Source organism: Chrysemys picta, chromosome 20 (assembly GCF_011386835.1).
Source record: "Chrysemys picta bellii isolate R12L10 chromosome 20, ASM1138683v2, whole genome shotgun sequence".
NCBI lineage: Eukaryota > Metazoa > Chordata > Testudines > Emydidae > Chrysemys > Chrysemys picta.
Window position 1 is genome coordinate 7,734,343 of NC_088810.1, and position 18,935 is coordinate 7,753,277.

The 18,935-nt window shown below is 53.5% G+C and overlaps 1 protein-coding gene across 4 annotated transcripts; it reads right to left on the bottom strand.

The window, feature by feature from the left end:
- Window positions 1-682: 682 nt before the first annotated feature.
- GAPDHS (glyceraldehyde-3-phosphate dehydrogenase, spermatogenic) lies at window positions 683-18,396 on the bottom strand. Of its 4 annotated transcripts, XM_065573766.1 has the most exons (12): window positions 18,262-18,320; window positions 12,158-12,261; window positions 9,626-9,751; window positions 8,761-8,857; window positions 6,816-6,922; window positions 5,176-5,266; window positions 4,742-4,860; window positions 4,160-4,241; window positions 3,894-4,045; window positions 3,356-3,518; window positions 1,700-1,797; window positions 683-1,083 (listed from the first exon to the last, which is right to left on the bottom strand). In XM_065573766.1, exons 2-12 carry the CDS (start codon window positions 12,226-12,228, stop codon window positions 1,011-1,013), a joined length of 1,179 nt encoding a protein of 392 aa, XP_065429838.1. In that variant the 5' UTR covers window positions 12,229-12,261; window positions 18,262-18,320; the 3' UTR covers window positions 683-1,010. The 4 variants fall into 4 exon arrangements, with proteins under 4 accessions (XP_065429838.1, XP_005312784.1, XP_065429836.1 ...); XM_005312727.5 differs by lacking the exon at window positions 12,158-12,261 and having other exon boundaries at window positions 18,262-18,396; XM_065573764.1 differs by lacking the exons at window positions 12,158-12,261; window positions 18,262-18,320 and adding an exon at window positions 15,575-16,471.
- Window positions 18,397-18,935: the final 539 nt, after the last annotated feature.

The window sequence follows — 18,935 nt, forward strand, 5'->3', positions numbered from 1 at the left end:
ATCTGCAACAGCTTGTTGACTGTTGCCGAGCAACGAGACAAGGCCCTGAATGGCTCCATTCAGAGATCAGGTGTGGACAAGCCCCTGCCCTGCTGTGGGGAGGTAGGGACTGCTGGCCTCCAGGCTCTAGAAGGAGGTCATTATGAAGCACCTTAAGGCTGCACTATCAGCAATGCTTTAATTTCTCCACCCCACCATGGTAGGACACCCTTGGCCCTAGCCACCAAGATCTGGTCCAACCCCTTGCACAGAGAAAAGGCCAGACAGCAGCTGTCAATACAGATCCCAATCCCGTGGACCATTGGTTGTCTACAGGCAGGTGACAAACATTCAGCAGAGAAACAAGCAGTTAGAGAGGTGGCCCCCATGAAAAACCTGCAACTATGTGGTTTGCAGATCAAGACCCTGCTAGAGCCTCTTCAGGACCTACTTTGTGCTTAAGGCACCGTCTGGGCCTTGCCTCAGTTTCCCCTCCTCCTCATGTATTTAGGCTTGGCTCTTTGGGGCAGGGATCATGTGTGCAGCACCTGGCACTACTGCACTGTTTGAGATGAGGTGCTACTGCACTACATTTGCAGTCCTTGAGGACTACACAAATAGTCTAGCTCTGAAGCCATGATGGCATTTGGGCCCAGGCTTCAAAAGCAGGTGGGAATAAAGGATCTGGACAATTTCACCCACATTTCCGCAACTTTAAGTGGCTTTTATTTCCAACACTTATGAAATCTCAATGACACTACCGCCACAGACCACTACTAACCCAGGGCTAGACTCCTTCCCCCGGGGGAGGTGTTGGTGCAGTTTTCTGGTTAGGCGCACGCAGGCCACTGTGAGAGCAGGATTCACACACGCACACGGACACGCACGAAGGTTTACGGGGACAGACGAGGCGCAGCGTTTGGGGCCGTGTGGTTGAAGCATTAAGATAGGATGGATCTCGTGGCCAAATATGTCTAGAGGGGGGTGAGGCGGATTCTTCAGATGGCCTGGAATGTATGTGGGACAGGCGCTCAGTTCTCCTTGGTGTACATGTGACTCAGGAGGTCTGCAACGCGGTTACTGTAGCCATATTCGTTGTCATACCTACGGGAAGAGAAGAGGGACAAGTTCAGCTCTCAGCCACCTCACACACCAAGTGGACATCTCTGACCACAAAGGAGACCCTCCCAACTGGATGTTCCCCCACGACCTCTAGGGGGCTCCTGGTTTCCCATCCCTATTGCCTCAGCCACATGCCACTGCCTATAGGCCTCTGGACCAATTGAGGATGGTTAGAAGGTGGCAGAGGACCTTGTGCTTAAGGCACTGACTGGGACTCAGGAGATCTGGGTTTGTTCCTCAGTCTTCCTGTGTGATCTCTGGCATATCCCCTGTTCTCCACGTGGAGCTTAGCTCCAGGGCCAGTGACTTCACTAGATCTGGACTGAGACCGACTGGCTAAATCTGAGGTTCACCCAAAGGTCTTCAGTTGGGTTACAGGGGCCCTTTGTGCATGGGACTAGGCTAAGGTGCTCCAAGCACTCTACGGCTGGGGGGAACCCAGACGCCTCATGCCAGGCAAGTGAGATGCAGTTGATAGAACCTGCTGGTTCTTGACCCACTCTGGAGAGTGGTCACTGGACTCCTAGAAGGCTGGGGTGGAGGAGTCCAGCATACTCGAGAGGCTGGTTTTCAAACCCCTCCCTCTGCCAGGCCTTACCAGGAGATGAGCTTCACAAAGTTATCATTGAGGGAGATCCCAGCTCCAGCGTCGAAGATGGAGGAATGGCTGTCGCCGATGAAATCAGAAGAGACCACCTGCAAGTGAGGGGGGCATGCATCAGGATTGGCTATTGGGGGCATTTGGCTTTAGTTAGAGAGATGCAGGAGCAGGGGGAGGAATGTGTAGGGGCCAGTGCAGTAGGAGGCCTGCCTCCCTTGGCCAGAGGTCCCCAGAAGCAGCTTTGATTGCACCATAGGCTACACATCAAGATTTAACAGGGCTGAAGGCCGAGACTATTAGATTAGTTTTACCATTGGTCTAGCACAGGCCACAGAATGTCACCGTTACCCCCATACTCAACCCAAGGACTTCAGACAGACTACAGCATTTCAGTCCTCAGGAGACAACTGTTACATGCCATCAGCAGAGAATAGGAGAGACTGAGATGCCACCAATGCCTGAGGTCCCATCCATGGCAGGGAACTGGGCTGACAAGACCTGCCCAGATGATCTATGCCCCATGCTGGGGAGGAAGGTGAAAAATGTAAGTCCCTGCCAATTTGATGGGGATGGGGGAAAGGGAAGATTCCTTCCTGACCCCAAATGCAGTCATCAGTTTGACCCCAAGCATGTGAAGATGCCAGGCAGGCATTCAAAAGGGATTCTCTGGCCCACCAGCCTGGAGTCCCAGCTGATGTTTCAGAGGAAATGAGAAGACCCAGATTACATCCAAAAATTCCTTCTTGATCCCTTCACGCAACCAGCTAAAGCACTGAATGGCGAATCCCCAGAAGGCCTAGAAGAATCAGTAGCAACACGCCAGGCCAATGCGTACCAGCGTGCTGCCCCCGTGAGCAGGCCCTATACAGCTCTGTGGATACAGAGCTGGCATTTGTTATGTGCTCCCCTCCACTCGGACCCAACCTGAAGCAACGCTTGATGTCATCTGTGGCCAGCGCTTTCCCTACCAAGGAGGTTCTGCCAGCTCTGCTAACATCCCACTGCTTCATTAGCATGGCTCATCTTCCGTGCCCTTCAGACTAGGCAACTGGCTGATGTGCTGCATGTGGGCACCAGTTGAGACAGGAAGTGAACCTATACTGAGATCTGCAGAGGGAGGGTAACTAGCTCAGCAAGCAGGAGTCTGGCTAGGGTACTGGGGTCACCCCCACCCCTGTTCAGGTCTCACCAAGGATTAGTTACTCCAAGCAGCCAGGGTCTGTTGCACCTAATCACAGACCACCTTCAGGGGAAGGATGCTCAGTGGTTAGAGGGATTGGCCTGGCTTCAACTCCCAGCTGGGCCAGACACTATGTATCAGTTTCCCATCTGTAAGATGGACAAAAGCTCTTTCATACTTCAGGGGTGCTGCAAGAAGAAATGTGTGGAAGTTGGTGAGGTGCCCAGACACTATGGAGATGGGCCCGATAGGTCCTTCTGCTTCAGTAACACTCTGCACAGCACTACTCTGGTGTATCCATCAGCACTAACTCACTCCCACTTCTGGCATCAGAGCACCCCCTAGCAAGGCATGGGGGTCAGCATGGGTAACGGCTCAGATCTCAGCATGTCACCCATGCTGCTTTGGCCTCCCCACTCTGAGCCCAACCTTGCTGCCAGCACTCAAGATGGCCACTCCCATTCCCTGCTCACCTCATCTTCTGTGTACCCCAGGATCCCAGCCATGGGGCCCTCAGAAGCCTTCTTCATGGCTTCTTTGATTTCAGCATAGGTCGCCGGCTTGGCAAGGCGGCAGGTTAGGTCCACGACGGAGACATCAGAGACAGGCACACGGAACGCCATGCCGGTGAGCTTCCTGTGAGGAGGGAAGTTCAGCCAATGAGAGAACCAGCTAGGACAGCCTGTGAGCAACACATTGATGCTCTAGAAAACCAGTCTGTGGTTCTGGCATTGGACCCCCAAAGGGAGACCCCCCAGACCCTCCTAACAGAGATGTGGTGTTTTGGGTTTTGCTTAGCGAACACTGCTAGCTTGTCAGCCACCATGAATGGTACAAGCTTCTACACAGATGTGGTTTGCCCATCCCCATGGCCACCTCTAGGAGGCAGAGTTTCTCTTCCAGCCACCATCCGGCCTGTGGGATGTCACCCAGACACCTGGGGCAGGATTGCTACTGGGAGGCCTAGGCCAGAGACCTCTCCTGCTGCCTGCTCTGAGTCATGGCCCATACCCGTTCAGCTCTGGGATGACCTTGCCAACTGCTTTGGCAGCACCAGTGGATGCTGGGATGATGTTCTGGTGGGCGCCCCTTCCGTCGCGCCAGGCCTTGGCAGAGGGTCCATCCACAGTTTTCTGTGTGGCAGTGTAGGCATGTACTGTGGTCTGAAGGTTGAGAGGAGAAGCATGGTTATGAGCTGGTAGAAGCTAGAGAGACAGTCACCTGTTCCTGCACACAGGTGAGCTGCTGGGGGTTGACAGCACACAGGAGAGACTTACCATGAGTCCTTCCACAATGCCAAAGTTGTCATGGATCACCTTGGCCAGAGGCGCCAGGCAGTTGGTGGTGCAGGAGGCATTGCTACATGGGGAGGGAAGGGAGACAGATTGATGTCTAGGAAACACCTGCTACTGGAGGAGTGCCAGTAGCCTGCCTAGCCAAGTTCCCATTCCCATCACCACCTCCATTTCTCCCTAGTGTAGGGGAGACGATAGAAACCATGCTAATTAGGATAGTCTTTGCTCACATGTCAGGGTGGAAGCCCACCTGCCCTCCTCTTGAGGGGACAATCTTCCAGCACAAGCTGTCTATAGGCCTCTTGCTTCCCAACTGTATGGCACAAGTGGCTAAATTCTTGTCACAGGCCCTTTCCTCAGGCACATGTCCCCAAGATGGAGGCTCTCAAACATCCCTCTGACCCTGAAGGGCAGATCCATACCCTCATCTCTCCTTGGCCACGTACAAGGCAGCTAAACTCAGGAGATCACTCCAAGCCAGTCTGGGGAGCAACTCAGAAAGCTGTCCCATCCCACTATCAAACTCTCCCCACCCCCCCAAATGTGGGGGGGGGCAGGCCTTACCTGACAATTGTCATGCTGGATGGGTCGTACTTGTCCTCATTGACACCCATGACGAACATGGGAGCATCGGGGGAGGGGGCGCTCACCACCACTCGCTTGGCTCCGCCTTGTATATGGGCCTGTGGAAGAGGAGGCTAATCACGGAGGATCCTGCTATGCAGAAGGCCAGGCCAACATCACCTAGGTCTGCTAGTGCCTAACTCCTCCAGGTGTTGGAGGACTCCATCATACCAAGGTCTTGGATGAAGGCTGCCCAGGAGAATGGCATCCCAGGCAGAGCCAGGCTCTCCTAGCCCTGTAGTGGCTCAGCCTGTTAGCCACAGGTTCTCATGGAATTCCCAGTCAAGGATGACAAGCAGGTCTCTGAGCCCCACACGCCAGTCAGACATGGGCCCTGTAGCTCCTGTACCCAGCTAGGTAGCTCAGACACTCACCGAAGCTTTGTCAATGCTGAGGAAGACTCCGGTGGACTCGACAACGTAGAGAGCTCCTGCATCACCCCAGGGAATCTCACTGGGCTTCATGCTGTAACAGAGAGCAGACCAGGGTTACTGCCCCAAGGGCTGGCTACTTCCAGGTCAATGCACATGTTCAAGCCCAGATGAGGACTCAGTCCCAATTCCATACAGCTTGAGGGAGTGGTGTGGGACCCCCAGCCTCCAAGGGCCCCGATACACCAGCCCCATGGCACCCAACTCTTCCTTTGACAATCTGTCATTTCTAGGGTGACCTAGAGATACTGCTGAGTGGAGACACATCAGCAATCTGGAGGAAGGCTGGTCTTCTGATTTCAAGGCACCGGACAGAGATTCGAGATCTAGATTCAACTGCCAGCTCCACCAGACTCCCTGAGCAGCCAGGCACAAGTGACTCAGTACAAATTTACAGGTTTGGGGGGAGGAGGGGAACTATTTCCCCTTGCTCACAGGAGGCTAGGAAAAAAGCCCATTAGTACTTGGGAGGCAGACACCACAATGATGGGCTGCACACAAGTACCTAGAGATCACTGCATAGCTCTGTCAGGTCCACTCACCATCCCTTCATTTGCACTAGCATGATCCTTCAGAGGTCCAGACCCCTGGCTCTTACCCACTAGATGCTAGGCTCTCATCTCCTAAATTGAGCTGGATTCGGAGGGGACTTCTCATCTAGTCTGGCCTGTGTAACAGGCCAGAGAATTTCACCCTGTACTGAGACCAATCACTTTTGATTTGGCGTGAAGCCAGACTGACATGTCCAGCTAGCCATGCTCTCAGCTCAACCCGACGGGCTTCAGAGTCGGGGAGGTGCCTCCATCTTGAAGTGAAGCAGGCAGGTCTAGTGATGCAGGAGGCAGACTAGGACATCTGGGCTCTGCTAGACTGGCACGAGTCTCAAGTAGCTATATGGGAAAGCGGTTATTTCTCTAGACAGTGCTGAAGGATGCGGTGTCCAGGAGTTGCTGTCTGTACACTGCAATGCTACCACCTCTGAAGTGGCACATGGCAGCTGATTGAATGCCAATGCTAGCTTCCTGTCCTAGACTATGTACAGGAAGTTACTACAGCCAGCTGAAACTGTGGGAAGGAGTTTTAGCCTAAGTCAGAACGCTGGAGTGATGCCACCATGGTGCAGAAAGGCTGTCAGGAAGCAATGCTCAGAGCCTCAGTTTCTCCAGCTAGCCAACAGAAGACAGCCCTCCAGCAATTTGGCAACTATTAGCACTGATCCACTGTCGAAGGAGCATCAATTCCTGCAGCACCATGCACAAGGCTCAGAAGTCTCCCCTCCCAGTGTTGAGCAGACTGGCCCCGCTTAGCTGGCAAGATCCCAAGCACTATGCCAGTGATGAGGTGCCAGGTGCTAGCCCACACCCTGTGCTACACAAGAACGGCCAGACCGGGTCAGACCAAAAGGTCCAGTATCCTGTCTGCCAACAGCGGTCGGTGCCAGATGCCCCAGAGGGAATGAACAGAACAGGTAATCAAGTGATCCATCCTGGTGAACAGAGGCTAGGGACACCATCCCTGCCCATGCTGGCTAGCAGCCATTGATGGGTCATGGAGGATAGGTCCATTCAGCTCCCCCTACTCACCACTGGAACACAGAGATCTCACTGCCGTCTACCACCAGCTTGCCATCTTCAGCCTTCACCTCGCCGCTGTAGCGCCCGTGAGTGGAGTCATACTTGAACATGTACACCTGAGAGGGGAGAGCGCGTCAGCCTAGCAGCCCAAGCCTTTGTGGAGTTACCCTAGGCAACTGCGGTCATTCAGCAGGGGAATCTCCCTAACGGATCAACTCCGCTTCCAGCAACTGCAAAGGGTTAAGCCGATGACCAGTTCTCTTCAAGATGGGGACGGATCAGCAGCAAACCTCTGGCTGTGCGGTAGAGCAGTGAGCATTAAGACTATCCTCCAAGTAGATCCAGAGGAGGATACCGAACGAGGGGGCATCAGCCCAGAGGGCAGAAGAGCTGAGATCCCTGGAAGCTAAGGGGTCTGGGGCCTTTAGAGTCCTAGCACTGAGCAATCAAACCCAACAGTGACGGCAGGATGGGGCCTAGACAAAGCTGGGCGTCAGATTCAACGGCTCCTTCGCAGCCAGCAGTTGCTGTATATGCAGGGGCAAGAGAAAAAACCCCAAGTCTCCCAGCCAGCTTCCAAACTACAGGAGCTGGCTTGGACTGGAACACAAGGATCAAGTCCCAGGTGAGGTAGCTCAAAGGAAAGTTGGCCATGGCTGTATGACCACGTGCACCCCATATTCACTATATGGGGATATAATTATGGCATGTTTTGTACAACATCTGCCTTGTGAGGCATCAGTTTAAAAGGCTTGATCTGTTGAACATTAGTACCCTGTTGGATTGGATGTGCCGTCCTTGTATGGGGACCTATGAAGCTTTGCTCTGTTGTGAAGTTGGAAGCACCCACACAGGCTTTCAGGTACAACAATGAAGAAGCTAGACAGTGCTAATGGCCCCATTAAAGGGAATCCACACGCCCAGGGACTATCTCAGGAATTGTTTACAACCAGAGGCTTCCCAGAGGGAGCACGTAGGCAATGGAGGATGCTGGGGGTGGGGGGAGGAGGGGCACAGACCCTCACATCATGAGCAAAGGTCTTTCTAGCAAACTGAAAGAAGCTATAAGAGGGGAAGTGACATCACCACTTTGCCTGGCTTCCCCTACAACACAACACCTGAAAACACCCGAGGAACAGAGACTGAACTGGGGAAAGGGGTCCCAAGCAGGACAGAAGAATTCCAGCCTGTGTAACAGGGCGAGCCACTCCTTGATTCAAATCCTATCTAGTTTATAAAGCTTAAATTGCGTTTGTTTTATTTCATAGGTAATCTGCTTTGATCCGTACACTCACTAAAATCTTCCTGTAGTTAATAAATCTGTTTTATATTTTTTACCTAGCAAAACACCCTGTTTTAGAAGTGTTTGGGGAATCTGCTCAGGAACAAAAAATGGTGCATTGTCCTCTCCACGTTGAGAGAGGGGCAGACTGGGTAATAAACTTATACCGGTCAGGCTTCTGACTAGGCCAAGACAGTACAGCTCTGGGGTCCTAGGCTGTGGAGCTGGGGGAAGCTGGCTGGAGCCTTTATTGTTAGTTCATGAGTGGCTGAGGAGAAGCATTCATGTAACTGCATCTGGGTGTGTCCCTACCTGTGTAGAGGTCTGTGTCAGTGCAGCACTGGGAAAGATCTGCAGCTTGGTACAGTCTCAGTGTGAGAGGGGACCCAGACTGGTATGTCAGAGGGCTCAGCGGTACCCCAGTTCCAGGCTGCACTCAAGGGAAGCCAGTCACAGGCTGAACGAGGCCCCTAGGTCCTCAGCTCCCATCACACGCTGATGGGCCAGCTGGCCCATCCCACCCATGCCGCAATCACTATCTACATAGGGTTGAGGTTGGAGATTCTCAGTGTCCCTGGACAACTAACTGTGGGAGTCTGAGCTTCTGAGACATGCAGAAGAGTGTCGTAGGCAGGATAGTTTGGCCATTGGATTGAGGGGCGGTGAAGTTACCATGTAGTTGAGGTCAATGAAGGGGTCATTGATGGCCACCACTTTGAGTCCCTTCTCCAGGCAGGCTCGGAGGACCAGACGCCCGATACGGCCAAATCTGGAACAGGAATGTTAGTAGTTAGATCGATTCCTGTAGCCATAGTCCCATCCAGGGAGCTAGTCATGAAGGGACGTCTCTTCCATGCTGGCCTTTGAGCTTCCTTAGCCATTAAGAGCCCCCCCCCCCCCCCAGTTGCAGCGCAGCCAATGGGAGCTCAGTCAGCAGGACTTCCCCACAACTGTCCAATCACTAGGACATTAAGCTACCCCCTTAGCTTTGCATTCTAGTGGTGTCCCCTAGCTCTGATCTGGTAGTAGCACGAGCCAGCCGCCCTAACCACCTTGGAACAAGTTCCTCCATGAACTCCCCGACATCAATCCGGCAGCTGCAGGAGTTAAATGCTTCAAGATGACAGCCTGGTGACCCCTGAAGTCACCTCTGACTAAAAGCAAGAACTGCATCTTTGGGCTCAGTCATTCAACACCACTACTGCTATGAATAAGCCGGGCTCTTCCTTGAAATTAAGATGGCTGCCAGTAAGTATGGTTCTGGTGACACCCAAGGGGCAAAGAGCCAGGTGCTATTTTGACTGCAGGGTGCGTTCCCAGCCACTGGAGCTACAGGGAGTCACCGAGTGACTTGCAAAATGAGTGGAAGCGCTGCAAGGTTGATTTTACCATAGCTGCCTGTTACGGCCACCACTTCTTACTACACGCAGCAGAACTTTCCACTCCTGCTGCGCTGGGCAGCCTCACGTGTGCCACAGTAGCAGAGGGCTACAACTCCTGCCCTGTGGGCAGCATAAGGGGGAGTTTGGGGCCTTACCCATTAATTCCAACAGTGAGCTCAGCCATGACTGGTTCTACTGGTTTCTCTACTGGAGCCGGTTCCTCAACTTTCTCTGGTGCTTTCTCCGGAACGGACGGTTTTCGGGACTGGGAGACCTCAAGTCTGGAAGGAAAAGGGGGAATCAGAGCAGAGGCTGGGGCAGATGCCAGTATAAAGATAACAGCAGACAGGCCTTTTTGCAAGGGAAAGCCACAGCTCCTTTAGAGCAACTGGGAACATGGGATTTGCCCAACTACATCAGTCCAGTGGGTCCATCCAGACCAGTATCCCAGTTCCCACCATGGCGTGTCCGAATTTCATTAGAGGAAGGTGCAAGAAAGGTCCCCCTCGAGGGCAGTGATGGAATAGCCTGCCCATGGCAAGAAGTGTCTTCCTGACCTCCTTTAGAGGTTGAGGCTTATGCCCTGAAGTCTGAGGGTTTACATCCCTTCCAAAAGCCTATTTTCAGAGGGTTTCTTAACTCTGGCTATTCTACGCCCTCTCAGCTCTCAGTCCAAGTGACCTCTTGTGGCACTGAGGTCCGCAGGCCAGAAGCATGGAACAAAAACATCTGATCGGTTCTAAGGGTGCTGCCTGTCACGCCCCTTGTTTGCATAGGGGAGAAGGTGAATGGCAGCACCCAAAAGGGACAGTCCCAACCCTTTCATTTTCATTACCCATCTCATGGTCCCTCTATTTCTGCTCTAACCTTTGAGATCCGAGTGATCCAGTCAAGGGCACCTAACTAACAATGCTGCTACACAAACTATTTTACAGTAGTGCCTTGGGCTGATCCAAAAACAGGGCCCCATTGTGCTACGCACCATAAGAGCGGCAATCTGTGTGCCCTGAAGACCTTGGTTTCAGCAAAATTCAATGTGCTCTATCCCATTCCTTACACACCAACACCATTTGCTTTCCAGGGGCTACTGCACATTGAGCAGGAGTCTTGAGGCTTGTCCAGACAGGGGTAGTGGGTTCAGAGTAACGTAGGGTGTGAATTTAAAGAATGGGAACTATTCCAGAAATGTCCCCCCAGGGAGCCAATTCCAGAGTAGCTTCACAGAGAGATAATCCAGAATAGCTTCTGCAGAACAGCTCCTTGTCAGTTTCCCCCTGTCGATGAATCCACAATGAGGCCCGGGACTATAAATAAAGTGACATTATAGTCAAGATGCTGCCTCCTTTGTGTCGATCAGTCCCGGCTATCAGCCCTCCCCAGTAAGGTAAAGTTACACTAGTCAGCCTGCAGGTACAGCCGGGAAGCGTGAGCTGGATTCTACGCTGACTCGTGCACCAGAGTTTTTAACGAAGCCCCAGTGGAGGAGTCTGTTGCACTGGACAAGGAGACGCTTGCTTTACTCTGGGCATAGCTACACTGCAATCAGAGGTGTGACTGCAGCATGCGCAGGCCTACCTGATGTAGCTAGCGTGATGAACAGCAGCCGCAAAGCTGACGCAGCACAGACTAGCCACTCGAGTCCATACACAGGATCCCAGCTCACGCTGAGGTTTCACTGCTGTTATTTCAGCTAGCCAGATCAATGCTTAGGGCCCTACCAAATTCACAGCCATGAAAAACACGTCACGGACCATGAAATCTGGTCTTGCGTGCTTTTACCCTATACTATAGGGATTTCACGGGGAAGACCAGCGTGTCTAGAATTGGGGGTCCTGACCCAAAACGGAGTTGTGGGGGAGGTCCCAGTATTGCCACCCTTACTTCTTCACTGCCTTCAGAGTTAGGCATCTAGAGAGCAGTGGCTGTTGGCCAGGTGCCCAGGTCTGAAGGCAGTGCCCTGCCAGCAGCAGCACAGAAGTAAGAGTGGCAATACCACACCATGCCACCCTTACTTCAGTGCCACTGCCTGCAGAGCTGGGCAGCCGGAGAATGGTGGTTGCTGACTGAGGGTCTGGCTCTGCAGGGAGCAGCACTGAAGTAAGGGTAGCACAACATCCCCCCCCCCCCCCAATAACCTTGTAACCCCCCCACCCCCTTTTTGGGTCAGGATCCCTACAATTAAAACACTGAAATTTCAGATTTAAATAGCTGAAATCATTAAATTTAGGACTTTTAAACCCTATAATATGAAACTGACCAAAATGGACTGTGAATTTGGTAGGGCCCTATCAATGCTGTATGCACTACAGTCACACCTCTGAGTGCTGTGTAGACATACCCAGATGGGACAGAGACTGAGGCCCATGCTTCAAGGGCTTAGATGCTACCAGAATACAGACAATATCGTCTACCGAATAGCCCTGCAAATTTACCCTGGGATCTGATCTCCTGGGATCAAGTCGTTTGAGAGATTAAAGTGCAGATCTGCTCTGTGTTTTGAAGGTCACTATCTGCTCCTACCAAGGCTGATCAAATCTTAGTTTAAAAGGGAAGCTGCAGTTATTTGCTCATCACTACACGCAGCTATAAAGGAGAGCAAGTCCCCAGAAATATACAGTCTCATAAGGCCAGAGTAAGGCCCACATGTATTTAAGTTCCCACTAAGATTCACTTAAATCAGAGCTTACCTGAAAACTTTGACACTAACAGATGATCCAACTGACTCCTGGCTCAACGGAGAGTTACAACGCTGCAGCATTTTGCTGGCTGCCCTAGCTACTGACTGGAGATACTGAAAACAGCGAGTTCAAGACACTTTTTAAAACTGATCTTTAACGTAATCACTGGCTATACTGAGCTCTATGTTGCTATAACAGTTAGTGCAGGTCTCTTTCAGAGAAAGGACCCAGACAGTGAAGTCATTCTTACTTTCAGTTGCTTTGACCTTGGTTTAGTCCCATCATGGGGACACTAGCCCTGATCCTGCACAGCACTTGGGCCCCCCGTCTCCTGCAACGGCTACTCACGTGTTTATGTGCATGAAGCACATTCAGATGGAGCCTCCAGAGATGGGCTACTGGGCCTACATGCCATGATTTCAGGGGAGGCCTCTGTTTTGTCAGGGCAAAGTCAGCCCAGCAGAGGATTGCAGGCAGAGGCTAGGCAGGGGAAGGGCTTGTGGGCTGAGCGCAGGCCTAGACCTAGAATGCCAACGTGACTGTAATTGACCCTGATCAAGTCAATTTCACCTCTAAGGGCTCAAGTCCTTCCCATTGTTCCCTGGCTTCAGGCAGGTTGGGGGCATCCCTGAGGAAGGTCTCACCCCCTCCAACTGAGGAGAGGATTCGGGGGGGGTGGGCTTTCTGCAGACCCTGAGTCCCCACCGCCCCCCAGCACTGTGACTGGATGAGCCAGCTAGGACCTTCCCAGAGCAGGTTTCAGAGTTAATGCAACACAGAGATGCATGGGACATTACCCCTGCACCGCCACGCTATTGTTTCAGGCTCCCTGCAGACTCAGATGCCGTCATGTCAATTGCGCTAGGGGCATGCGCTTTCATGACCCAGAGCAATACAAGTGGAAGCTAAAGTCCAGCAGCCAGGTCATTAGGCAGGCGTATCAGAATGAGGCCTCCTAAAGTAGTGGAAATACACAACACACCAAGCCCCTGATCGCAAGGCCCATTTACATAGCCCTCTCCTTCCATCAGCTATAAATCCTGGTATGATGCTGCCATCCACCATCTTGCATCTGAATCCACAGAATATAGCATCAACCAAAAGATTCCCAGAGGCCCCACTCCACGACATCAGTTACAAGGTTAAATGGCAAAGGTGAATCTGGCATGAGGCCCCGCTGGGGTAGAAGAGAGCACTCCGCTTTGTGTTTACACTGAGCCTGAACCTTTTGAGAGCCAAGAAATCCTTCTGGAGTCTGCCCCTCAAAAAAAAACCAGAAGAGCAAGTGATTCATGCATCACAGGCCACTTCATTCCAGGGACCAGTGCTTTTGGCAAGCAGTTTGAGTAGCGCTCATCCCCAACCCTCGGTTTGACAGCCTCTTTCATCCAGGCCTCCCTCAGATACAGAAGCAGTGTGACAAGGGTTAGTGCAAGGGATTGGAAATCAGGGTTCCCAGGTTCTGGTACCAGTTGGCAATGACCTTGTTCAAGGTCACACCAGGTTTGTGCCTCAGTTTCCCTATCTGTACAAGAGTGGGTGAATTCCCCGTTTTAACTGGGCTCCAGGTTTTAACAGAGCTAACAGCATATGACTGAGTCATCCTGTCGCTTCAGCACTAGACAGTCTCAGACTCCCCCCAGATATCAATTAAGTCACATACCAAGAAACTAAGGCAGAAATCACCAGCACTGACGGAATACAGTCCAGACGCCCTGACCCCCAGTGCCTACCCAAACCACTAACGGCACTGTCTAGGTCTTGCATGCTGCCAACCCCTCTGCCCCACAAAAATCGCAGTAGGGACTGGGACCTGCAGAGCAAAGATAAGCACCCAGAAATATTCTAGGCAAGCCAGCTGATCGCCTGTTTGGTTTCAAAAACTAGTCCAACAGCTGATCACAGATGCAGCAGATCAATGCAGGTAGGCAGAGGGTTTGGCCTGAGCCCTGATGGGGCACGAATATCCAGCCACCACCAAAGAATTAAGCCAACCGTGGGAGGTCTGCAGTTCTGAGTGCACCGATTGCAAAGCTGGGGTGGGATTTATTGTAGAATTTGTCCCTCCCCTCCCCATCAGAATCCAGGAGGTTGTAAAATAAAATATCTAGGCAGCAGATGGCATTTTGCTTCAAGATGGCCAGCTCTGCAAGATGGACTCTGTGGCAGAGCATCACGTGAGGATCAGCTCCCAACACCCCACTTGCATTTTGGGGGAAGCATCACTTCCATTCCCAGCAGAGACCATGGCCAGCTCTTTCACTCCACAGCTACTAGTCCTGAAATCTAAGACCATGTCTACACGATCACTTGTTTGGCAAAACGTGTGTCGCTCAGGGGTGTGAAAAAACCACCCCCCTGAGCAACACGAGTGCTCATGCCAGTGAAACTTGGGTGCACAGTACTAGGTCGGTGGGAGAGCTTCTCGTTTAAGTGGTTTTATTATGTCAACAGGAAAGCTCTCTCCTGTCAGCATAAAGCAGCTACACAAGCAATCTTACAGGGGCGCAGCGACATCAGTACAGTTGTGCCGCTGTAAGTTCGCTAGTGTAGACACGGGTTAAGTGCGGCAGGAAGGGCCACCTAAGATGGCTGCAGCTTTGAACCCAATGGCTGTGCTGCCCAAGGAAGAGAAGGTGCAGAGGATGTGCTGTTCTAGACACAAGAGGACTGGATCGCTCATTTCTGCAGCATCATTGCAAAGCTACGCTTGCCACACACTAGGAGGGTCTGCATTTTGGCATGACTCATGAGAACCCCTTCTGTATCCTTGCACGCTCTGATCAGACATTTGTATTACCATAGCAACTAAGACTCCTCCTCATGGAGTAGGACCCCCTTGTGCTAGGTGTCCATCACCATGGCCCCTTTCACAGTTGCCCCAGCTGAATGGGGGAAATACGTAGCAATGCGTTAGGGCCTACGCACAAAGGAATACAAGGGATCTTAAAGGCATACATCTGCACCAGCCCAGCTAAGGTTTTAACAGAACTAATGGCATACGACTGAGTCATCCTGTTGCTTCAGCACTCCAGTCTCCGACTCCTCTGGATATCGATTCAGCTTGATTCAAGATAAGCTGGCCGGTCTGTACTGGCCACGGGGGGCTGGGGGGGGAGGAAGATGTGGCTACTTCCACCCCACTGCAGGCATTCTACCGCAGTGACATTGAAAGGTCAGGACGCGGAACACCAAAACCAGACGAGAGCACATTAGGCACACGCCACAGACACTGCTGTCTTCGCTCAGGCACGGATACCCAGCATCAAACCTCAGGGACTTTACAAGCATCATTTTATGAATGTGGAGAGCTGGCGAGATTAAATGACCTTGGAAGAGTCAGTAGCAGAACAGAACACAAGCCACCCGACTCCCTCTGCTTCCACTGCTAGACTGCGTTGCCTCTGTAAGACAAGTGGCACTTGCCTTGGTACTTGTTCTGATCTCTAGGTTTCCTCAAGCACAAGAGCTGGTGTCTGCTTTCCCACGCCAGAGGACGCATCCAGTTTCACCTCTGGCAGACTTCCAGCAATCAAAGACAGGAAGTCTGCTCAGTTTAGATACTCACTCAGCACCACGGCCGAGGGTCACAAACATGCTCTATATGCACACCCCCTTTTTCTTCTGAGAGGAGGAGGCAGGAGAGAGAACAGCTTGCTGGCTGCAGATGCTGATAGAGGCAAGAGTGCCTCCCTGGAGAGGAGCTATAAATGTACTTGGGTCTCGGGGGTCTGATGTATTACCTAGCACTTATCTGTACAAGTGTAGATCTCAAAGTGCTTTACAGAAATTGCCTCAGTTTCCCCATCTATGAAATGGGGGTAAAGAGGGGAAGTGACTTGCCTAAAGTAGCAGGACCTAGTGGATAGAGCACACAACTCTCTCCCCACTGTCTACACTAGGTTGCAACAGATCAGCATTGTAACCAAGCAGGATTACAGAGCTGCTTCTCACCCTCCCACCAGTGGCTGATTTTAAGCTAGATGCCATACATGAATTAATAGGGAGAGCCCGCCTCTTCTGCAGAGGGGAGGGGCATGTGACATCGGTAGTGGTGCAATACAGCAGAGGCTGGGCAATAATATTGCAGTCTGTTCTCCGATGCAGGTGCAATTTTGCTGTGGGGAGCATGCCATCTCCTGCCTGTGCAACTGTTACCCCCACCTAGATCACCTGGAGGGAGGGGAACAATATAATCTCACTGGAAGTACTACAGTTCGGAAGGAAGCAGTTTAAATCTCTCCATGGTCAGGGGATTTTCAGCACCCGCTGTCTAAGGCGTGCAACTGGAAGGACAAGCATGCTAGCAATAAAACGCTTCCCATATCAGAGGGGGCAGGGCACAGGAAGGAGAGCGGAGGGCCACTAGCCATGGAACAAGCAGCAAAGCAAATTCCCTGGAGGTGCTCTGGGCTGGGTTGGGGGGAGGGTGGGGGTCCAGCCAGCTCCAATCAGGCATATAAGAGAGGCTTGGAGGGATGAGGCCTCAAACAAGAGATGCAGCTGTGGCCCCAGGGTTTAGCCTATTTTGAATGGATTCTATTTTAATTACGCAGCACAGAACCCACTTGATCTGATCAGCAGGGAGCCTCTGCCCATAGAAGATCTCCCACATGGGGAGGCGATGGGTGGGCCAAAAGAAGAGCAATGCATCTGCCCATCCCCCACAGAAGGACGGACTCATTTCTTGCATGACTGCAGGGGGTGACCAGAAAGTAAATCCCCCTAGGGCCAAGCCCTGCCCGGCCAGGAGGGGGAGGGGAGGTGATGCTACCAGAGTCTGATTAGAGTTTCCCCTGAAGTTGCCATGTTTCTAGAGAGATCCATGGTGCAAAGGCACCATCAGGTCAGTCTGCATCACCCCCCTCCCCTCCCCTCCACTTTGCAGACATCACCCCCTCAAACTGCCCCAAACACATGGAACTGCTCCCCAAGCAGATCCCTGCACTCCCCTCCCCACCCCAGGGCACCCCGATTACCCCCACCTCAGAGCCACATCCCTCCCTTACCAGACAGGGAACCCCCACCACCCCATTCCCCAATACACCCCTGGGCCCTCTGCCATTTACACTGCACCCTAGATGCTTGTTCCACTCCCATCCTACCCCTGGACACGACATCCCCGCCTCACAACCCCCTGCATATACATAGTGCCCCAAGCTATGCCCCCCCCGGCCTCCCCCCCATCTGCAGCATCCTCTACCCCCCAGCTGCAGTCCCTGCCCCACAGCCCCTCCAGTTCTGCCATTACTAACCCCCCTCCCAACTCCTCCACATGCTGCCCCTCACACCTCCTCTTGGCCCCTCTCCACATCACCCCCCATCTAACCCCAGCTCCCCACCCCATGCAGCCACCAACTGCTCCAAATCCAGCCCCAAAGCCCTGCTGTTCACCACAGCACCCCCCCCCAACTCATCCTCCCCCCCACTTCCCCAGCCCGCTCTGCCCATCACCACAGCCAAACACAGGAACACAACCACTCACTCATAGCTCCCCATCCCCCCCCCCAGCTCGCACCCAACCCCCCCCCAGAGCCAACCACCCTCACCCCAAACCTAACCCCTGCTGCATCCCCCACAGTTTCTCCCCATACCCCATATCCATCCCCCCCACCCATGGCCACCGCCCCCATATCCACCCCCCCCCCCATCTCCATCACCCCATCCAGCCCCTCCCCCACCCATGGCCACCCCCCACCCCATATCCACCCCTCAAGTCCAGCCCCCCCATCTCACATATCCATCCCCCCCATCCAGCCCCCACCCCACCCCTCCAAGTCCAGCCCCCCCATCTCCCATATCCATCCTCCACATCCAGCCCCTCCCCCACCCATGGCCACCCCCCACCCCCCACCCCAAGTCCAGTCCCCCCCCCCCCATCTCCCATATCCACCCCCCACATCCAGCCCCTCCCCCCCATATCCAGCCCCACAACCCACAGCCATCCTCCCATTCACACCCAGCCCCTCAGGTCCATTCCCTGCCCCCCACCTCATATTCATCTCTCCCACCCCATGCCCCAAATCCATCCCCCCATATACACCCCCCACCCCATAGCCAGCCCCCCCGGAACCATCCCCTCCCCGTCACCTGCCGCGCCCCGCACCACGTACCCGGGGGTCTGGTGTCTGGATGGCGTCGAACGAAAGGAGCAGCCACTCAAACGCCCGTTTATATACTCCCCCGCCCCTCCCCTGCCACGCCTCCCTCACCGCCTAGCCACGCCCCGCACTCGCTAGCGCGCGCTGTCCCCGCCCCGCCCTTCCCCACCAGCGCGCGCCTTAGGAACCGCACAGCGCGTGCAGGTCAAACCGTCGCGATGGAAAGCGGGCGAGGTGGGGGAAGAAAAATCTGGTGGCCTCTACTGCGCAGGCGCCATGGCGTGGTCGCGAGGCGCGCTGGCGGTTACCAACCGCCGCGGCACGCGCCTCCTCCAGGATCAACCACCCCGCCCCCCCCACTCCCGTTTTCGTGCGCATGTGCAGATCCTTCTGCCCTCAGCATCCTCTGGCTGCACACCTGCTCGCGAGGGCTTCTGGGGATTGTAGTTTTCCTGACTGCTCCCTGCCTGGTGTGAGCTGGACCCTGCAATGCAGCCCTGGTGGGGGGAGGGCGGGAACCAGGACTCCTGGGTTCTGCCACTGCCTCCCTGGGTGCTGGACAAAACACGAGAGGGGGCAGGGGATGGAAATGAATAGATAGATTAGATAGAGGGGTCGTTCAGGGATGGAAGATCGGGCAACACAGTGATGAGGGGTATGGAACGGCTGCCGTATGAGGGGAGATT

Coding starts and splice junctions, on each gene's coding strand:
- GAPDHS (XM_065573766.1), bottom strand. CDS start 12,228: ATGCTGCAGCGTTGTAACTCTCCGTTGAGCCAGGAGTCAGTTGGATCA. Junction 6,923..8,760: donor TCATTGACCTCAACTACATG/GTAACTTCACCG, acceptor CTCCCCTCTCAG/GTGTACATGTTCAAGTATGA. Junction 4,046..4,159: donor GCATTGTGGAAGGACTCATG/GTAAGTCTCTCC, acceptor CTCAACCTTCAG/ACCACAGTACATGCCTACAC.